The sequence below is a fragment of the Perognathus longimembris genome, chromosome 12, assembly GCF_023159225.1.
Source record: "Perognathus longimembris pacificus isolate PPM17 chromosome 12, ASM2315922v1, whole genome shotgun sequence".
NCBI classification, from domain to species: domain Eukaryota; kingdom Metazoa; phylum Chordata; class Mammalia; order Rodentia; family Heteromyidae; genus Perognathus; species Perognathus longimembris.
The window spans coordinates 26159701-26180939 of record NC_063172.1 but is presented as its reverse complement, the minus strand read 5'-3'; the positions used below and the strand labels follow the sequence as shown (position 1 = coordinate 26180939).

The window sequence follows — 21239 nt, the reverse complement described above, 5'->3', positions numbered from 1 at the left end:
GCTTTGATATTCAGTTTTATTGCAAACATGATTAATTTTCAAAACGAACTCAAATCATAAAATGAAATCAAACCACTAAAAGATCTTCTTCAATAAGGGTAATTCAGGGGCTGGGGATATGGCCTAGTGGCAAGAGTGCTTGCCTTGTATAGATGAAGCCCTGGGTTCGATTCCCCAGCACCACATATACAGAAAATGGCCAGAAGTGGCGCTGTGGCTCAAGTGGTAGAGTGCTAGCCTTGAGCAAAAAGAAGCCAGGGACAGTGCTCAGGCCCTGAGTCCAAGCCCCAGGACTGGCCAAAAAAAAAAATAAAATAAAATAAAAATAAGGGTAATTCATCATGCATAAGAATATGGACTTTTGATGCTACTAGATAAATTTACAGGGGACCAATTGAGCAAGAAACTAGTAGATAGATATGTTAGGGAAACTAATGAGTGCTTGTGGTCAAATGATTCCTTTTTATTACAGAATCATCAGAGTTTTCTATTGGAAATTTTTACTGTGGCTTATTAGTGGGCCTAGGGCAGAAAACAGGTGAAACAAAGTCTACTTCATCAACTTGTTTTCCTTGTAGAAAATAAGCTTAAGATAGAATAGTTAGAAGAAAGTTTTGTGATTATGATGTCCATTCCTCAACCATTGAACATGTTTACATTCAATCCTTTAATTTGTTTTTCATCCCAAGAAGGAAAAATATTGTTCTATGAACCAAAATATTTCTGAATCATTTTCCTAGATAAAGCAAAAGACCAATTAAAAATGTTTCTGGTGAACAATTCTTTATGATGGATTTGTTTATCAATAAGAGACATTCTTCTCTAAGGATAATACGTTTTGTGAAGTGCTTTTGTAGTGTGAAAAGGTACAGATACAGAAAAAGAATAGAAGATTCTTGTTAGCCTAGTAATTTAGGAAAGATGCCTTTTTATTGTTTGTATCATAGACTATTCTAGGAAAAGTTAAAGTTACAAGTTAAAAGGGGTATTTACTCACATTTGTGGACTAAGGTGACCCATTGAGATTTTGTTGGTTAAAGCATAATCAAGGATTTTTACCTTTGGTAACAGGTATAAATGATGATTGGACCTGGAGATGAGAGATTTGTTTAGGATTGGAATTTTAGATTGATATATTTAAGTGTATCATCTCATTTGCTTATAAGCAAATAAGATTTATATTCTTTCATCTCCTAGTGATGTTATATATAAATAATGTAAACCAATTCTAAATAACTCATTCTATGTAATTATAATGCCAATAGTAAGGAAAAAGTCACTTTTACAAGTAATAGTAAACCAATATGTTGAATCTACATGACAAATAAGATTTTTTAAAAACAGCTATTAAGCATAATAAACACACAAATTAATGGATTTCACTGTTACTTTCCATGCATGCATGTATCAACCTTCAATAGTGTACATGTTCCTTTTTCTCATTTTCTCTCTGCTTCCTACTTATCTTTTGATCTTCTTCCCCTTCCATGGTATTTATACCCTTTTCCACTTTCAGTTCATATCTCTCACTCTCTCTCCCCTTATCTATCTCTTTATATATGAAAGAAAACATACTTACCTTCCTGTGTTCAATTCCACCCATTTTCCTGCAAATTACATCATTTTATTCCTTTTGGCTGAATAATACTCCATTGTGTACATATACAATATTCTCTTTATCCATTTTTTTCAAATTTTTATTATCAAACTGATGTAAAGAGAGGTTACAGTTTCATACATTAGGCATTGGATACATTTCTTGTACTGTTTGTTACCTTGTCCCTCATTCCCCCTTTCCTTCTCCCCCTTTCCCCCCATGAGGTGTTCAGTTCACTTACACCAAACAGTTTTGCAAGTATTGCTTTTGTAGTTGTTTGTCTTTTTTTATCCTGCGTCTCTCGATTTTGGTATTCCCTTTCAATTTCCTAGTTCTAATACCAGTGTAGATGGTTTCCAGTATACTCAGATAAGATTACAGAGATAGTGTAGATACAACCACAGGAAGGTGATACAAGAACATCATCAATAGTAGAAGCTACAGATACACATGGGACGTTGAAAGTAGTTACAACTGTGATATAACAGTCGTTTCCATAACATGGAGTTCATTTCACTTAGCATCATCTTATGTGATCATAAGGGTATAGCTATTGGGCTCTTGTGATCCTCTGCTGTGACTTACCTAAACCTGTGCTAATTATTCCCAATAAGGGAGACCATAGAGTCCATGTTTCTTTGGGTCTGGCTCACTTCACTTAGTATAATTTTTTCCAAGTCCTTCCATTTCCTTACAAATGGGGCAATGTCATTCTTTCTGATAGAGGCATAAAATTCCATTGTGTATATGTACCACATTTTCCTGATCCATTCATCTACTGAGGGGTATCTGGGTTGGTTCCAGATTCTAGCTATGACAAATTGTGCTGCGATGAACATTGTTGTGCTGGTGGCTTTACTGTGATTTTGATTGTGGTTTTTTTGTTATCCATTTATTTTTAAGCACCTATGCTTATTTCATACCTTATCTATTATGAATACTGCCACAAAGCACATGGCTATGCAGGTATCTTTTTTTTGTATGCTTGTTGAATTCATTTATTCTGAATAGCAAGCTTCTGTCAGATAAATAGCCTGCAAAGATTTTTTTCCTCCAATTATAGGTCCTCTTTCCATTTTGTTGGTTGTCTCCTTTGCAGTGCAGACTCTTTTCTAGTTTAATGTATTCCTCCTGTTTGTCTATTCTTGTTTTTAGTTCCATTTAGGCTATTGGAATGCTATATTAAAAAATGTTTGCCTTCAGCAATATCTTGAATAGTTTTTAGTTTTCCTGTTTTGTTTTTTTCTATAACAGTTTCAAATTTGGGGGCATTTCATTAACACTTTTGATCTATTTGGATCTTCATTTGTTTTTTTTTACAAAGTGAGAAATGAGTCTGCTTTAAGGCTTCTTCAGTGACTAAACAGTTTTTCCACTTGTTGAAGAGACTATACTTTCTTCTTTGTGTGTTTTTGGTTCGTTTGTCAAGAATCAGTTGATGGTAGATGTGTGGGTTTATTTTTTGTCTTCCATCCTGTTTCACTGATTATGTGACTGTTATTCCATTATCATGACTTTGATTTTTTTGTTACTCCTGCTCTGTATTATATTTTGAAATTTGTAGATATTATGATACCTTCTATATTGATTTTTTTTCCTCAAGATTGATTTAGGCATTCAAAATCTTTTTTGGATTTTCATATGCATTTTGTTTCTAGTCCTACAGGAGTATCATTAATGTTTTTTTGTTTTGTTTTGTTTTGGCCAGGCCTTGGACTCGGCCTGAGCACCTTCCCTGGCTTCTTCCCGCTCCAGGCTAGCACTCTGCCACCTGAGCCACAGCGCCCCTTCTGGCTGTTTTTTCCATATATGTGGTGCTGGGGAATCGAACGGAGAGCTTCATGTGTAGGAGGGAGGCAAGCACTCTTGCCACTAGGCCATATTCCCAGCCCCATCAATGTTTTGATGAGGTGTCTACAGCATCTGTAGATAGCTTTTGTTACTATAGCCATTTTATTTTATTTACTTATTTATTTTAATATTTTATTATCATTAAGTAGTTGTGACACTCATTATAATAGCTTATGAATACAATGTATCTAGCCATTTTATCTACACTGCTTCTCCCAGTCCACGAACATAGGAAGGCTTTCCATCTTGTATCAATTTCTTTCTTCAGTGTTTTGAATTTTTTATTGTAAAAGTCTTTCACCTCCTTAGTTAAGTTTATTTCAAGCTATTTTGTTTTGTTTTGTTTTTTGAGGCTAATGTGGTCTTCTTTCTCAAGGAATTCATTTTTAGTGATTTTTATATTTCTGCTTTGCTGAATTTTTATTCATTTCTAGAAGACGTTTTGCAGACTGTTTGGAATTTTTCACATATAGATTCTATGAATCTATTCTTGCAAATATAGTTTGCATTCTTTCTTTGCTACTCGTATCCCTTTTCTTTTACTTGCCTAGTTGCTCTGATGAGATTAAAAGTGTTGCATTGAATAAGAGTAGTGAAAGTGGAAACCCTTTTCTTGTGCTTAATATTAAGTAAAGAAGATGTTTGGAGATTTCCCCTTTCAGGATGATTTGTGCTATGGGTTTGTTATTGAATTATAGCCACTCATTTGTATGTGCATTGTAACTGCATTTGAACCGCAGTGTCCAACTTGTATCAGAATAGGTTTGTATATGGTTCAAAAGGTCTACAGTATTTACTACTGAGCCCTTTACAGAAAAGATGAACCAACTACTGTCAGCATAGCACATTTCTATTTCTGAATCAGAAAGAAGTTAATATAGCTGGATAGAAGGTTGTTATCCAGTAAATACTCTAAATATTAGAAAATGAATATTGTTCCCATATGAGAATGTCAATGTGTCTAAGTCTATATGTGCCTAAACTCTCTTATTAACTGGTGTTACACATATTTAACAAAGTATTTTGCCACTGTAATAGCAACGTGACTCTTATTTTTTTCCTTTAGAATCGTTCCAAACACAACTTTACGTAATGCATTTGTCTTTCAATACTAACTCTTTTTATTGCTGAGCTTACCAATTCCTTTGCCATTGGAGAAAACAAATAAATTTTTTCTCATAGTATTTCTTAAGGTCCAAACAATTCCACCTCAAACATACTTTTCTTCAACATTATCGTAATCTTTTCATTTTTTTCTCTTTTATCTTACATTCAGTAAGTTGTTTCCACATAAAATTTATTTGTAACTAGTATATCTAATGTACAGTGATTTGTTTTGTAGATCAGAAGGTAATATTTAAAAATTAAAGCATTAACATTAAAATATGACTTAGGAGAGCATACTATAACATTAATTATACTGGTACAATTTTCAGTCCCATTTTCTTTTCTACTACTTTTTCAAATCAAGTAAGTATTACAAATACTTATTTCAATAGGCGTACATTGGTCTGTATGTCTTTACTATATCTTTAAAGTTAAAAATCTTAAGTAAGGGGGCTGGGGATATGGCCTAGTGGCAAGAGTGCCTGCCTCGGATACACGAGGCCCTAGGTTCGATTCCCCAGCACCACATATACAGAAAACGGCCAGAAGCGGCGCTGTGGCTCAAGTGGCAGAGTGCTAGCCTTGAGTGGGAAGAAGCCAGGGACAGTGCTCAGGCCCTGAGTCCAAGGCCCAGGACTGGCCAAAAAAAAATCTTAAGTAAGGGACTCGTATGTTTATGCTTAAGTTCCTATCTACACACAGTGGTATGAATTCATATGACAATATGCTTTATAGTGGCCTGCTAAGCTCATTTTGCCCACTGTATAAATTTTACAGTGTAATTGAGATTTTCTTATTACCATTATATATAAGAGAAATATAATATTCCTATGAAGTTATCTAACAAATAAGTATATTTTAAAAATACCTTTTCTATTTGCTAGGATTTATTCATTAAATTTGGCTCTCCTTTCAAAAAAAGATTTTATTTTATTTTTGGGGGGTAGCACCAGTTCAAGGAGCATTGACCTCATTTTGTACTAAGCTTACCATTCCACTTCTCATCTCCTTCTATTCTATTTTTTTCTGAATTGATTTCAGTAATATTTTATGCCTTTACTGGCATAATATCTTGTCAGAAATGTTATTCCAGAGTATCTTTTTTGATCCTCCTAGAAAATTTAACTTCAAAAGTTCCTGATAACCTCCACAAATCCACAGTTTTGCTGATATGACCTTACTATGTAGCTTAATTTTATGATTCAGCTTCTAATTTTGTATTTAATTCAATTAGGCTTAAATATTTATGTAAATAAATAAAATATGAGTTTTAAGTCAATTTTTAAATTATTTGTCAAATTTGTGCATTACCGAAGATATTATTTTGCACATGGATATTCCAGTATTTTCCATCTAGTTTGGAGGATTTGCTTTCTTTCCTTTCAGGTCATGCATATTTTATTCAGATTAAAATCACTTTACATAATGATCATGCTTTTATTTACCACGTTGTATACTTTAAATAAATCTAAAAATCACAGGACATTTAATTTATATCTACTACTTTGAATCAAAGTAATGTATCAGTGTAGCATTTCTTCTTTTATCCCTCCTATAAGTAGGACTCAGAAAAAAAGAACTGAAGTGAACATTAATTTTATGGGTTTTTTTCTGCTCAATAGGTGCTATGGATATAGAGGAGAGAAATCGCCAAATGAAAATTAACAAATACAAACAGGTAGCTGGATCAGACCCCAGACTGGAACAAGATTACCATTCGAAGGCAAGACATTTTTCTTTTTAAAAGTTGTAAGCTGATCAGTCATATGAAACCTCTAGATTTCTTTCACTGAATGCAATTTAGTCAATATACAACATACAGTGCAAGGACCCTTGAGATTATTAAGTGCTCAAATTTAAAATGTGTTTGTTAAAACAAAACCACACATTATTATGTTATATAGGAGATATAAAACGCTAAACAATAAATCTTTTAGGGTTGTTTTCATATTATAAAACATAACCCTTGCAAAATGTTTAAGAAGGTTTTCTATTATCACCTTAATTTTCTTAGATTTTTTTTTCCTTACAGAATTTTAATTAAATCTGGTTTATTACTGAGTTGTTTGTTGGGCTCCAAATTGCAGGGCTTCGCTCTATCCCTTCCCATTCACGCGGGCAGGGGTCCTGGGCTTATCTATCTCTTCTGTCTGGGATCCATACTCACTCTCTCACGTCCCCCCTGGCAGGTAGGGATTAAACCCGGAAGCGGGAACCCAGATTAGCCTCGGTTTACGTGTGGTTGCAAGACCCCCATACTCGCCAGCCCAAGGAAAACACGAGTGCGGTGGTCTCAGAGACTGTCTCTGGGATGATTCTATTTTTATTCAAATGAGGAGGCATAGATATACCCCAAAGGCGGGCACAAGAGATTGAGAACAGATTGGCCACGAGAGCTGTCCGTCAAGTGATGTCAAGGGACTTCCCTTGTGGGCGGAGGCCCAGCCCCCCAAGGATTGGGTTTCTGGGGTACCCCCACCATTGCACACGTGCTCGCCTAGGAGCAGGGGCTTCTCTTCCTGTTAAAGGCGGAAGAAGAGGGGAGGAGACAGGCCAAGGCCAGCTGTGGTCTCTTAAAGGCACAGCTGACCCCAACAGTTGTTGAAACAAAATACATATTATTATTAGGAGTTCATAAGTACTTTTAGTAAAAGTTTTTTGGCAATACTGAAGTTGGAGGCTCAGGATCTCATATTTGCTAGACTTAGCGCTCTACCCCTTCTGTTACACTTCCAGCCCTGCATTTTGCTGGCTATTTTTTGGAGATGAAATCTAGCAAACTTTTCTGCCTGGGCTGCATCAAGCTGCAATGCTCTGGCTCTCTGCTTCCCGATTAGCAAGGTTCAAGCCATTCATACCCAACAAGGATTTCCTTAAGCTACTTTAGTTATGTCTAAGTGGAGTTACGAGATCTAGTAAAGAAGGAAGTAAAGAACATTATGTTTTATCTTAATGCTCAAGACATTTTTAGGTTCAGATACTATTTTATGTCATGAGTATTGTGTATACTATTAATATTTCACCTTATACTCTCAATAATATTGTCAATATTAAAAAGAATTTCAACATGAAAAAAGTGAGGGCTAAAACATAATATCTGAAGTCAAGTTTGTGGATAAAATACATACTGTGATATTATTGTACCTACTACATGTAGAACATATATTTCAACCCTGAACTTCAAGTTAAAAATCAAACTATCAGTCAAGATTAAGTTATTCTTAATTTTCATACTAACAGTTTCTCAGATTAAAATTTTCAGAATCATTACTGTTTTATTCGTGATGGTACTTAGCTGATATTCCACTCTTTATCTCCTTGTTCAACTTTTTTTTAAAGAGCAAAATATTGAACTTACTTTTATACTATATTTCTACTTATATTTTCAATACATTATATCTAATTTCTCAAAAATAATTTGACATATAAAGGAACTAATATAAATTGCATAAATGTTACATAACCCACCCAAGACCAAATAGTTTCATACTTGCTACGTCATGGAAAGTATTACAGCGTAACCTGGTTTTTCACATTTGAACTAACTGAAATGAAATCCAAAGCCTTAGACATCTATGGAATATATGGTATAATTTAGAGCTATATTCCTCCAAGTTCCAATGAGTGAATAAAAGCCCTATATTAAATTTAATTGAATGGTTTAACTAGTTTCTTTAAAACAAATGAACAAACAGCTATAGAGTTCATGTTCCATATGACATTGCCCCTGAATTTCTCAAGACTTAGAAAATAATAATTCTAATTGAGAAAAAGCTTCTTAGAAACTCTCTTTAAAACCATTCATACAGCAAAGCCTACTAGGTTACAATCCTTTTAAGAACATTTTTCTTTCTGAAAGCAGAGAATACTTTTAATAAGAGTAGAAAAGACTTGCATAGATATATCTGATTAACTGATGGATTATTTCTTAAAGGTTTCACTCAAAACAGAATGTAATCAGTGTAATTTCATGTTTATTTCCCTCTCTATCCCAGCTAGAATGTGACTCATCTACTCTAGCAGTAAAATGTAAAGATTAACTTAAAATTTTTTCTATAACATCTATTTTCTTTTGTCTTCATTGGTTCAGAAATATGTGGATGGTCTATTAAATTAAAAAGTGCAAATTATTGTTCCCCATAGGTCAACAATCCTTTTTCTAGTTATATAATAAAACATAATTAGAAATTAGATAATATATTTGTACATGAGAACTAATATGAATAATTATATAATTATTTAAATGTATGTGTATTTTAAAATTTAGCTATATTTAATATTTTTAATTTTCTCAGAAGCAACACAATTACAAACATAGTTTTTAGTTTTTCAGGAGATAATTCTTTACAATTTCTTTAGTGGAAACCTTTAGTGGAAATGCTTCCACTATACCATCATAATCGTACCTTACATGTATCATAGCCTCATAACATATTGTCATTTAGTTTTCTGATTTGTTTCCTTATAATTAAGAAAAATATAACTTATGAATTGCTCAGATATTTGCACCTATAGGCCAGAAGCCTATTATAATTCAACTACCCTATAAGCTAATAGGCTGACAAGAACTTCTAGCCTACATTTTGTCATCTTTTTGTACCATTTTATAGTTCTTAAAATACCTATTGGCAATCTCAAAGACATAGTAAGAGTAAAACACTAGAGTTGAATTTGAATCATAGATAGGATCAATATAATATATTTCAGATAGTTAAGGATAAATATTTTTATAAATAGATTGTTAACCATTCTTTTCATTAGAGATTTATTTATTTTTAACTCTGAGTAGATACATATTTATATGTATGTTAACCAATTTTACATTGACTTTTGTTGTTGTTTTAGTGTCAGTCCTGGAGCATGAACTCAAGATGTGGGTGGTGTCCTGGAGTTTTTATGCTCAAGGCTACCACGCTACAACTTGAGCCATAGCTCCCTTAAGGCTTTTTTGGTAGTTAATTGGAGATAAATCTCATTGGTTTTCCTGATTAGCTAGCTTGGAACCTCAAATCTCAGTCTTCTGAGTAGCTGGTATTTTGGGTGTGAGTCACTGGTACCTAGCTGTACATTGGCTTTTAAGTACACAGGAAATAGGGACTTCAGAAGAGGGAGACAGGTTGAGGCTGGTTAAGAATGGTATGTAAAGAATGTTTAAAATTTTAATATTTAAGCAGGAATGCTTTAAGACTCAAATATTTTCAAAATGTGATGGTTGTGTGTCTGGGTTTAGGGTGATAGAGGACAGCACTACTTGGAGTCATGCGAACTGTATCTGGGTCAGTTCTTATGTTGAGTAGTTTTTACCCTTCATTCTCAGCTTTATTACTAAATAGGCCAGTGGTAGCTAGCTACTTTTTAGAACAGTAATGAGGAGTAGATTACATGTATATAAATGACATAGCACCTAGAATACTCAATAAATGATCTGAACAATATTACAATATTATTTTATTCTAAAAACAATAAGTACAGTCATAGGCACTAGAGATTAATAGGAGGAGGCCAAAAAGAAATAGCAAAGAACTAATGGAGTGAATGAAAAGAATTTTGGTGTAGCTCATATATCACTGAATATTCCCTTTACTTATTGATAAAGAGATTTAATCAGGTTTAAAATGAAAAATCATATTTAGAGGGAAAAATGTATGAGTTGAGATAATATGGAAATGAAATAAATAAATAAAAAGAAATTTGTATGATTGAAAATTAACAAAATTACTGAAATTAAGAAAATATACTATAAAGGGTGACATTGTTAACTGTGAAAATATACACCAAACTAGGATTCATATTACAAAAGAATGGAAAAGTTAGTTGAAACTAGATTATGAAGCACTTTAAATATCTCAGTTAAAAATATACCTAGTTCTAATCATTACTACAGGAGGTAGAGATCAAGAGGATTAAGGTTTAAGTGTTTTATGGGTTCTTTCTGTTTTTGTTTTTTGGGATTTTTTTTTTTTTTGCTAGCCTGAGGAAAAAGGTCAGAAGACCCATATCAACAGGAAATGTGGAGATTGGTAGTCCCCATCTTTCTTCCTAGCTATGGTGGTAAATATAGGGATGGAAAAATAAGACTTTATCTCAAATATAACTCTGGCAAAAGAGCTGAAGGTTTTATATATATCTATATCTTATATATTATTTTGTTACATTCTTCTACACTATTTAAGTGAGCTCATTTTGTTCTACTCTCTGGGCTTGGATGTAAATGAAATTATTTGCTATTAAGGATGTAGTTTCAGAAAGAACAGAATGAGATGCTGTTCTTGTCAGAATGAGATACTGTTTTTAATATATTTAATAGTTTTTGAGGATCTGAGAAGAACAGACTTGCAAAACTCTTTAAATTGAGGCAAAATTAGATCACCTGAGTCTGAGACTAAGAAGAAAAGCAGTTATACATCCATATCTTTCAGCTCTTAATCCCACAGTCATTATAATATATTAATTCTCATCATCAAAATTACATAATTACATTTTTATTTTAATCAGTATTATTGTTTCATATATCTTTATACCATGATAGCAGGAAATATTTCTCTGACACAAAGAACAGTAGTATATCATACAGGCTTACATTCAGCTATTCAGAACAAAAAAATGACAAAATTGTCTAAGTAAATAAGGGATTTTCTTCTTCTTTTTTTTTATGTAAAGCAATCCAAACAGCAGCCCAAGACTTGTACCAGTGCTTACAGCACCAAGCCTTCTGACTTCCAGGTTCATTTTCACAGCATGGCTACTGCACTGAGACATTTATTCTTAAATTTTTATCAGCAATAGAAAGAACACAGAGAGGCAAGTGAATGACCTTGCCAGCCAAGCCAGCCCACTATAATTAGAAAAGTTGTTGCTCTCCTCAACTCTTGCCCTCAATTCCTGCTCAGAGATCAAAATTGGCTAATGATCACCCTAACAACAAGAGATCCTGGAAAATGAAATTGTTTTATTTTGCTGGTGTTGTTAGACCACAAAAATAAGTCAGGATTAATTTAATAAAAACAGAAAAGGAGAAGGCATATTGGGTAGGCAGCCACAAGTAGCTTCCCAAAATAAGTAGGTATTAAATATTCCGATTACCAACACGAAAGACCAAAAAGTTACTTATAACTCTCATTTGGCTCAGGTAATATTGAGGTGATTTTTTTCCATTGAATGAGTAAGCAAAATTACCTGAACTGATTAGAATGGAGGATATTGAGAAGAAGTCAGAGATAACCTACCATTTATCTTTGGATAACGTGCATTCTGAGCCTGATAGTGCAGGAAATAAGGGACTGTAAAAGACAGGAAGAGATATGAATTTGGTTTTGACCATAATGAGTTAGATGGGCTTGCCAAACCATACTTGAGAGATATCCTGTTATCGCCTATCAATACAAGTTTAATGCTTGGGAAAGAGGAAAAGACAAAAGATAAGCATCACTTATTCATTATGTAGTAATTAAAATGGACAAAGGGTGGTGAATCTTTTCTGGCCAAGGGCCATTTGGATATTACTTAGCATCAGTCATGGGCCATACAAAACTGTGAAATATAGGTGGGCCATACAGAACTATGAGTATAGCTGGTCACAGGTAGCCAGTGGTGAGGTAGACTAGAAACATTCCTATCTGTTCAATCATATGCCAGATGATTTGTGGACCTTTTGCCTGCAGTTAGAGATCCCCAACCCTGATAGCAATATGTACAATGAAAAGAAAAAAGTGTATAAGATGGTAAATTTGGTAAAATGGAACCTAATTAGGGAAAGTTAGACTAGGACGTGATTAAGAAGGAACAGTCTGGGACGTAGAAAAGAAACCATGAGTGACAGTATCAGAGAAGCCACTACAGAGACGCTTCAGTAAGAGGAAAGAAAAACCAAAGATATCACTGGCTGGTAGAATAGACTTTTGTTTTTAGAACAGTTTTAGTAAGCGATAGGTTAGAATGGGTAAAAAGTTATTGATTCTGGAGAACAAAATGGTAAATGATTTTTTGTTAAGGGAAATAGCATAAATTGTGTTTGGCAATCTGAGATCTCTAAACCTAGACTTTCATTGCCCAACTAGCATAGGACCTGTCTCTGAAACCTGTGAACAATCAATAGAAGTAAATAAATAATGATGCTTCTTAAACATATGCTGATCACTAATTGACATGGTGTTTCCACAATGACAATTCTTTTGAGAAATCATAATTAGCTACTGGTAATGGTCTTTGTCTACAAATTCTCCAAGAAAAATTATTTCATTGATTTGTGTCAAAACCAGAAATATTTGTTTGAGTCCTTAAATATGTGTTAGATACATGCTAATGGCTACCTCTTCTTTGATACGGTTTTCTAATCTAGAGTCATTATTGCTGTTGCACATTTCAAAGAATTCCCTGGATAACTAAATTATATATACTTTATTTTATTTTTCTTTACTCATTGTCTCTTGAGAAGTCTTAGTGGGATAATGCCTGTGTTTATAAACCCCACACCCAGTGCTATGTTTAATTTAAGAAAGAGCACTTGCTAATTTAAACTTTACCATGGTGGCAATTTTTATAACACAGAAAGTAGAAAATCTGTTCATTAGCAACTCCCATAGTCTAGAGGCATGGTTCAAGTGGTAAAGTACCGGCCTTGAGCAAAAAAGCCAATGAATAAAAGTACAAAGCTCTAAGTTCAAGCCCTAGTACAGGCAACAAAAACAATCAAGCAAACAAATAAAACTTCCTCACTCTAGAAAATTAGTTGTTAAAGATTTATCACAATATCACTGTCCACATTTCTTAGAGAGAATGATGTAATTATGTGATTAAAATATATCATGACAGTATCTTGTACTCTGTTTCAGTGTTTCGTGCTGGAGATAATACTTCAGTATGCTATTCAGATAAAGATCAACCATTCTATTTATCTTGATTTATTAAGTATTCATTGATTTCCTATTACATGCCAAGCACTGATCTAGATAACAGGAATACAAAAATATAAATAAAAGATATTATCCTCAGGGAGCTTATAATCTATGAAGATGGGTGGGTAGGTAGAGACAGACAGAATAGATAGTAGTAGATAAAATAAAAGAGTATACATGATACCATATGATAAAAAAGTAAAAAAAAAATCTTGATTTTCTAAGTACTTAAAGCATATTAATTGTCCTTGAAGGAATTGAGGAAGACTTTACAAAAGAATTGACATATTAACTGTGCCTTTAAGGATTATTAGATCTTATGAAGAGTGTGTTCTGCTTGGCTACAGGATACCACTTCATTCTGGCTCCAGTTATCACAAAGCCTGCCTCAAAAGTGTTGAGAGGATTAAATAAGACAATCTGTATAGATAATTTAAGGCTGTGTCTTTTACAGCTATGCACAAAATGTACATGTAATCATTATAGCTAGTTTTGTAATTGTGCTAACAATAGATGTCATCAAGCCTAAAGACCATCCAAAATGAAACCTTGGTTCTTTGATCTCCAATAAAAATTTCAGTTTCTTGATTACTTTCCAGGCAGAGAACAGGATGTATTCAGTAGGCTTTGCTGTCCTTCAGAACACTTTTCTTTGAGCTTGTAGCTACCAGTAATCTCTTGGCCTAGAATTTCATTGCAGAATATTATTTATAAGCTTAAGTCTTAAAAAAAATCCTTAAGTAGCTGTGGCTTTTTCTCTCTTTACTCTCTAAAGTATAGACCATAATTACACAATATTCTCTTTAGAGGTCCTATCTAGACAACATTTTCTCTCACAAATATATATATTTTTACAGTGTGACATTCAAATTAGGCATTGTAAGAGCCTTGGACAGAGACAAAATGATTTGGAAGTAGCTCATTAAAAAGAAAATGTTTGTAACTGTCAAAGGGTGATGTCAAAGGGCTACAAATAAATACTCCTTGAATTATTATACGATATAAAAACTTAATGACAGGAAGAAGAGCCTACTCTTGCTCATATGATTGACGAGTAAGTGATTTTCCTCTGCCTCTGTTTTCTCCTCCATATCCAGACTAATACCAAGAGTTATGCCCAGAATTTTAGGCTCCCCTTAATCTACCAAAAATTATGGTTCTCTAGGGTTTTTAACCGGTGTTTTAAATCAATTCTCTGTGTTTCCTCTCTGAATATGATTTGAAGATAAGTTCTAAGTATTTCTTGATAACATCAAGCCCTATTTTTCTTCAGTATTGAAGTTTTACTGCACACTAGTTTCGAGTGATCAATTCCTTAGACTAGCCTTGATTTCTGCTGAGACTTAAGTTGAAGACAAGCTGTACTTAAGGAAGCTCTCATAGTCCCACTGTCATCTTTTTCCAGAGTTCATGTACAAAGATTTTTAAAATAGATTTGAGATGCTGAAGGAAAATCAAATTGGGAAATCATTGAAAATTTCAAATGAGGATACTGAAGAAAATTAACTTTTATTTTAGAAATTCAAATTTGTTTCCTCAAGCTTAACATCCTAAATTTTAAATGGAAGTTTTCTTTTCAATACATCTTTGCAGATATACTGTTACTTTGCACTAAATTTTATAAGAAGAATATTACTTTTCCAGACAATGCAGGAATTCTTTAGAGTCTAGAATATCCTAGAGAATAATAATTGCCCATAGTTTTTCCTTGTTCATGATCTACATAGTAGGTAATGTATAAAACATTAAAATGTCAGGATGGGCTTTTCTTCACTCTCTTCCAAGATTTTAATGATCTTCAGTCAGAGCAATATTCATTCGAGATCTTGAATTTTCTTTGGTTTTGTTCCTTAAGAGAATAGTGAGCACAGCATTTTTTGTTCATCTTATAGCCATTTCCCAGTACATACTAATTATTTAAAACATTTATTGTGGAGTGAGTGCCAAAGTAACAACAGTCATTTCTATGGCTTCCACTTTTGATATAATAGTAATTTATTTTCTTTTGGCATAATAATATAGTTTATTTTATTGTTAACACAACTCTGTTTGCTATACTTTCTAAGTGTGAAAATATATAGAAATGTTTCTTTGGTACTTTATTACTTTTCTGGGGGATAGTTTTGAGAGGTAAATGTGAAGATGTCTGTATTTTTGACATATTCAAAGAATAGTCTTCCAAACTTTCTTGATAACAAATATTTGTATATTCTTTCTCACTTTCCAGATTTCTCATTCATTTCTTTATCACATATCTATGTGTAGTGCAAATCTGAGCTCTCTCTGTGGCAAACATGCTCAGTTGCTTAGAAGTTAACAGGAAAGTGTATTTGGTACAGGCCTTGAGTAGATAGCAAAATATCATCAAACTAGAGCTTTTCTATTCTTCCTGTATGCAAAACACTCTGTTTAATATGAGTTTAATGATCTTATGGCTTAGGCACTGGAATAAGAAGCTGCTAATTTTTAAGGACACTATTGAATATTTTGAAAATACATTTCTGAAGAGTCCTTAAGATGAAAGCTATCCTTAACTTACTCATTAGAGAGCTAAGCATCAGACACTCAAAAGTGACTTTTAGGTATAAGAGAAACATGAAAATAAGAAAGCTTCCAGTAGTTTGTGTTTTTACAGGGTTTGAAAATTAAGCATAAACACATTTATACACACATACAAATATATTCCTACAGACCTCTATAACAAGAGACAGTATGTGATGAATTATATTAAAGGCATAAAATTAGAATCTGAGGACTCTTATCTTTCCTTAACTTTTACAATTTTTAAAGTTAGCTCAGCAGACAAAATTTCTTAGGAACTCATTTGAAGATATGCTCAATGCACACTGTACTCACAGGTGTATAGCAAACTAAAGAAATTCCTCACTTCTGTAATCCTAGATACTCGGGAGATTGAGATCTGAGAATCACAGTTCAAAGCCAGCCCAAGCAGGAAAGTCCATGAGACTCTTATCTACAATTAACCACCAGAAAAAAACAAAGACAAACAGAAGTGGCACTGTGGCTCAAAGTGGTAGAGCACTAGACTTGAGCTGAAGAGCTCAGGTATAATGCAGAGTTCAAGCCCCATGACTGACAAAAAAAAAAAAATCGTAAGCTGTTATGTGCATCAAGGAATCACAAGTATAGGAATAAAAGTCATGAGAGACCTAGGTTAAAGACTACATTAGGCACAGTTATAATACTGACTACTGAAATTTAAAAGTCCAATAGAGCCGGGCATGGTGGCTCATGCTCGTGATCCTAGCTACTCAAGAGGCTGAGATCTGTTCAAAACCAGCCCTGGCAGGAAAGTTCATGTGAATCATCTCCAATTAATACCGGAAACAAAAGTTAGAAGTGGAGCTGTGACTAAATTGGTAGAATAATAACCTGGAGCACAAAAAGCTCAGGGACAGTGCCCAAGTCCCAAATTCAAAGAGAGAGAGAGAGAGAGAGAGAGAGACAGACAGACAGACAGACAGACAGACAGACAGAGACAGAGACAGAGAGAGGGACAGAGAGAGAGACAGAGAAACAGAGACAGAGAGACAGAGACAGGGACAGGGAGGGGAGCCAGAGGAGAGGAGAGGACAGAGGAAGAAGAGGAGGAGGGAGAGAGAGAGAGAGAGAGAGAGAGAGAGAGAAAGAGAGAGAGAGAGTCATGTAGATAGGATACAGAAATGAAGATGAAGCAAATAAGACAAGAACCAATCAGAGAAGCAAGGGTATTTGGAGGAAGGTATTGGGACAGATGTTTAAAATGAGGCCTAGTCTGCATCAGTCTAGAAAACTCATATATTCATATTTCCTATTGAGAAGAATTTAGTCTTGTCCTGTAGCTGGAAATCTGTATTTCTTTGTAAGGTGATGGAGTATAAATGAACCTGACCAAATGAGGATGGTGAAGATAGAAGGTAATTACAAATCAGGGGCACACTTGGCTTTAAGGGTTTAGTTTTGTTTTAAAAGAATATTTTTGAAACATCTTTCAGATATGTGTAGAGATATGATTTTATTTTAGCTTCAATCAATCATAATATTTTTGTTGTTGGATATTTCTATCAAATACATTTTAGCTAATATACTCCTGGAATTGACAGAAGTAACTGTCTAATCATCACAACTACCACATCATATTGCCATAATTTGCTACTACACTTGCTATGTGTCAAATATTGTGCATATATGCATATTTTTGTGTTTAGTACTTGTAGCAAGTCTAAGACAAATGTAGTTGTTTTCTATATCTTAACAAATAAAAGCAGAGATTCATAGAAGCAACCAGTCCAAGAAAACAAACATGATTATTTAGCCAGTAATTTATTCTCACTCAGGAACATTGCCCTTAATTACTACACTAATTACTATTTTGCTGCCTCCTAGAGTTAAAATTTATTCAGTAGGGGCTGGGGATATGGCCTAGTGGCAAGAGAGCTTGCCTCGTATACATGAGGCCCTGGGTTCGATTCCCCAGCACCACATATACAGAAAATGGCCAGAAGTGGCGCTGTGGCTCAAGTGGCAGAGTGCTAGCCTTGAGCAAGAAGAAGCCAGGGACAGCGCTCAGGCCCTGAGTCCAAGCCCCAGGACTGGCCAAAAAAGAAAAAAACACAAAAAACTTATTCAGTTGAATTTAGGTAATATAATAATCTTATAAGCACAAATAAGAAATATAACATCAAAACTGATTTTCTTTCCAATTATAAGGTTTTATTTTCAAGAAATAGTAGCAGTTGGCTTCTTTTTTAATCATAAATTTGAAGAATGAGAAAGTTCATCAAATACAGTGTAATATCTCAAACATTTTAAGCCTTTGATTTTTATATAAATAAAATTTCCAAAAATTTACATAAAATGAAAGATATCCACATATGTCTCAATTTAAGGTCATATTTACTTTGAATAATTTTAAGAAAATGCACAATAATCCGATTTGTTATATGTATGTGTGTAAATAGATAAAATTGATAATCATGGATTCACCATAAAAAAGTATTTCCATACTAGACAATGAGTTAATTTCAATTCACTTATATTTTAAAATCACTATTTGAAAAATGATTAATAAATGTGTTGTAGTGAAATAATGTTCCCTTTCAAAGAACACACTTTTTGGGCTGGGGATATGGCCTAGTGGCAAGAGTGCTTGCCTCATATACCCTGGGTTCAATTCCCCAGCACCACATATACAGAAAATGGCCAGAAGTGGCACTGTGGCTCAAGTGGCAGAGTGCTAGCCATGAGCAAAAAGAAGCCAGGGACAGTGCTCAGGCCCTGAGTCCAAGCCCCAGGACTGGCCAAAAAAAAAAAGAACACACTTTTTATTATTTAGGTATTTCCTAGGAAAAAGAACAAGCTTGGCAAGTGTTGTTGTTGTTGTTGTTGTTTTTAATAATTAAGAGCTTATCTAACAAAGTGGAAGAGTAAAGTGGACTAAGAAAGGCCAGTTTCCACTTAATTTGAGCATGTGCATTCTTTGATGATTGCATTTCACTAGTTAAAATTTTATGGGCTGGGGATATGGCCTAGTGGCAAGAGTGCTTGCCTCCTATACATGAGGCCCTGGGTTCAATTCCCCAGCACCACATATACAGAAAATGGCCATAGGGGGCGCTGTGGCTCAAGTGGCAGAGTGCTAGCCTTGAGCAAAAAGCAGCCAGGGACAGTGCTCAGGCCCTGAGTCCAAGCCCCAGGACTGGCCAAAAAAAAAAAAAAAAAAAAAAAAAAATTTATGGAGCCTTAGCAATGATCCTTTTATTTTGCATGTAAAGAAAATGGCCAGTTATTAAGATAGAAATATAACTAGATTCAAGGAAGTCCTTAGGACAGAAAGCAACAAATCCTTTAAATATGGTCTGTTACTTAAACTGTGGTCTATTACCCATCTGTCTATCTTGACCAGAATATTTCTGTCTAATGTTTATACTGGACTGTTAACTCTTGGAGCATTGATTATGAGGTAACAGTTCTTAAAATCACAGCAAGTAGTTTATATAAGATAATCATTATTGTTTCATGGATTTGTGAAATATATACATATGTGTGACTAGATAAGTCTTCAAAAACTGACTAGATGAAGGGGTTTCAACATTATGCTTAATATGCACATAAGTAAAGAAAAATCAATTAAATATTATATTCAGTAATAGCCATATTTGAAGTTTATGCAGAATTACAAATTTAATAATACTAATACATAGCAGTGATATTATAGTATTAATAGTGGTTTCATTAATTTATGTTAGATATAACACATTATTTCTAAATTTCAAAACAAGTATGCAGTGAGGATATTATTCTTACTACTTTGCAATAAGCTTTTAAAGGTTAAATATTTTACTTGTGTTTACCCAGGTAGTAAGAGTTTTCCTTGCTCCAGGTTTTCTAGGCTCCAAGACTTTTGTTTTTACATTCCAGCTTGAGGACTCCTGGGAAATGTTCTTTGGTTGTCAATAATAAAATTAAGTTTGTCCATTAGTTTTTACATTATATGTATCTTATGAGAATAGGTGATTAACATGAAGTGTTTGTGTTGCTTTCAATTTACCAGAACACTTGAGCACCCAGGAACACCCTGCACCCAGGCTGTGCCAGTTAACTGATTATTTCAGTTCCAGGAAGTTTGAGCTATTATAAGTAATAATGACTTCTAATATTTCTAGGATTCACCAAAATTCCAGCAACTGTTCAGAATTTAAACATTCTCTTTTATCTTAGTTATTCTAAAACAGCTTAGCAGTTAAATAATTAGATTTTGTATTATCTCTAGGTTTTCAGTGAAGCATAATGGATTAAAGAGAAAAATCAATGACTACTAGAAGTGGTTTTAATAAGTTACAATGGCAACTCATTGTAGTTTTTTTTCTAAATTTATTCAGAAATTTAACAGTTGAACTTCCTAATTTTAAGCCAAAAGTTTATTTCCCAGATTTTACCTAAATGTTCTTCCCTGTGGCCACTGCTGTTTTGAAGCTACTTTAATGGCCTTCCTTGGGGTGTGGTGAAAATGGTCTAATTACTTTGCTAAAAACAAGGGTTTCATATAAATTGAATTTTTCTTTTAGGATAATTACCATTCACTTTTGTTTTATATGCAACTGAGTGAGATATTGCAGTATCCTCTGTGGACAATTAAAGTGCTGAAATAGGAGAAAGCTAATGACTGCTTTGTGTGGTTATACTGACAACTTCTGCGTATTTGTCCATCTGTGTTAACAGTATCGATCAGGATGGGATCCTCATAGAGGGGCAGATAATATTTCCACTAAATCTTCGGACAGTGATGTAAGTGATATATCTGCGGTTTCAAGGACTAGTAGTGCTTCTCGTTTCAGCAGCACAAGCTACATGTCTGTCCAGTCGGAACGGCCAAGAGGAAACAAGAAAATCAGGTGAGTTTTGCAATAAAATATTAAATGCATTCTAGGCCTTTCCTTTTCTTTGGATAAACATAAAAGCTGTTATTTCTAAAAGGTTTAAAATATATTACTAATGCAGTAGGCTGTATGTACATGTTATTATTATTATTATTTCGGTGCAGATTTCAGATTTGTTGACATAAATTTTGTGTACTACATTACTTGAAATAATATCATTATTTTATGTTTGCAATTTAAAGACTTACCTTCCATCATTGTATCCTCACTAAAATTAAGGTGATGTCTAAGTAGATTGTAAACTACTTGGGGTTCTAAGGAATATCTAATATTTTGAAGGAGTATTTCTGATCTGAATGTATCTCAGTGATTGAGAAAACAGTAGTGTTATTTTTTTTACTAGGGTGATAT

The 21239-nt window shown here is 33.8% G+C and overlaps 1 protein-coding gene across 37 annotated transcripts in view; it reads left to right on the top strand.

Annotated features, from left to right (window-relative positions):
• Rims2 (regulating synaptic membrane exocytosis 2) overlaps positions 1–21239 on the top strand; it is a 380757-nt gene that overhangs the window by 276656 nt on the left and 82862 nt on the right. For 16 of the 37 annotated variants that reach the window (XM_048358539.1, XM_048358538.1, XM_048358540.1 and 13 more), the window contains 2 exons: positions 6178–6278; positions 20671–20843. The exons of the other annotated variants lie outside the window; for them this stretch is intronic. In XM_048358539.1, coding sequence (XP_048214496.1) covers positions 6178–6278; positions 20671–20843 — 274 coding nt within the window. The remainder of the gene's footprint in view (positions 1–6177; positions 6279–20670; positions 20844–21239) is intronic. 37 annotated transcript variants of the gene reach the window in all.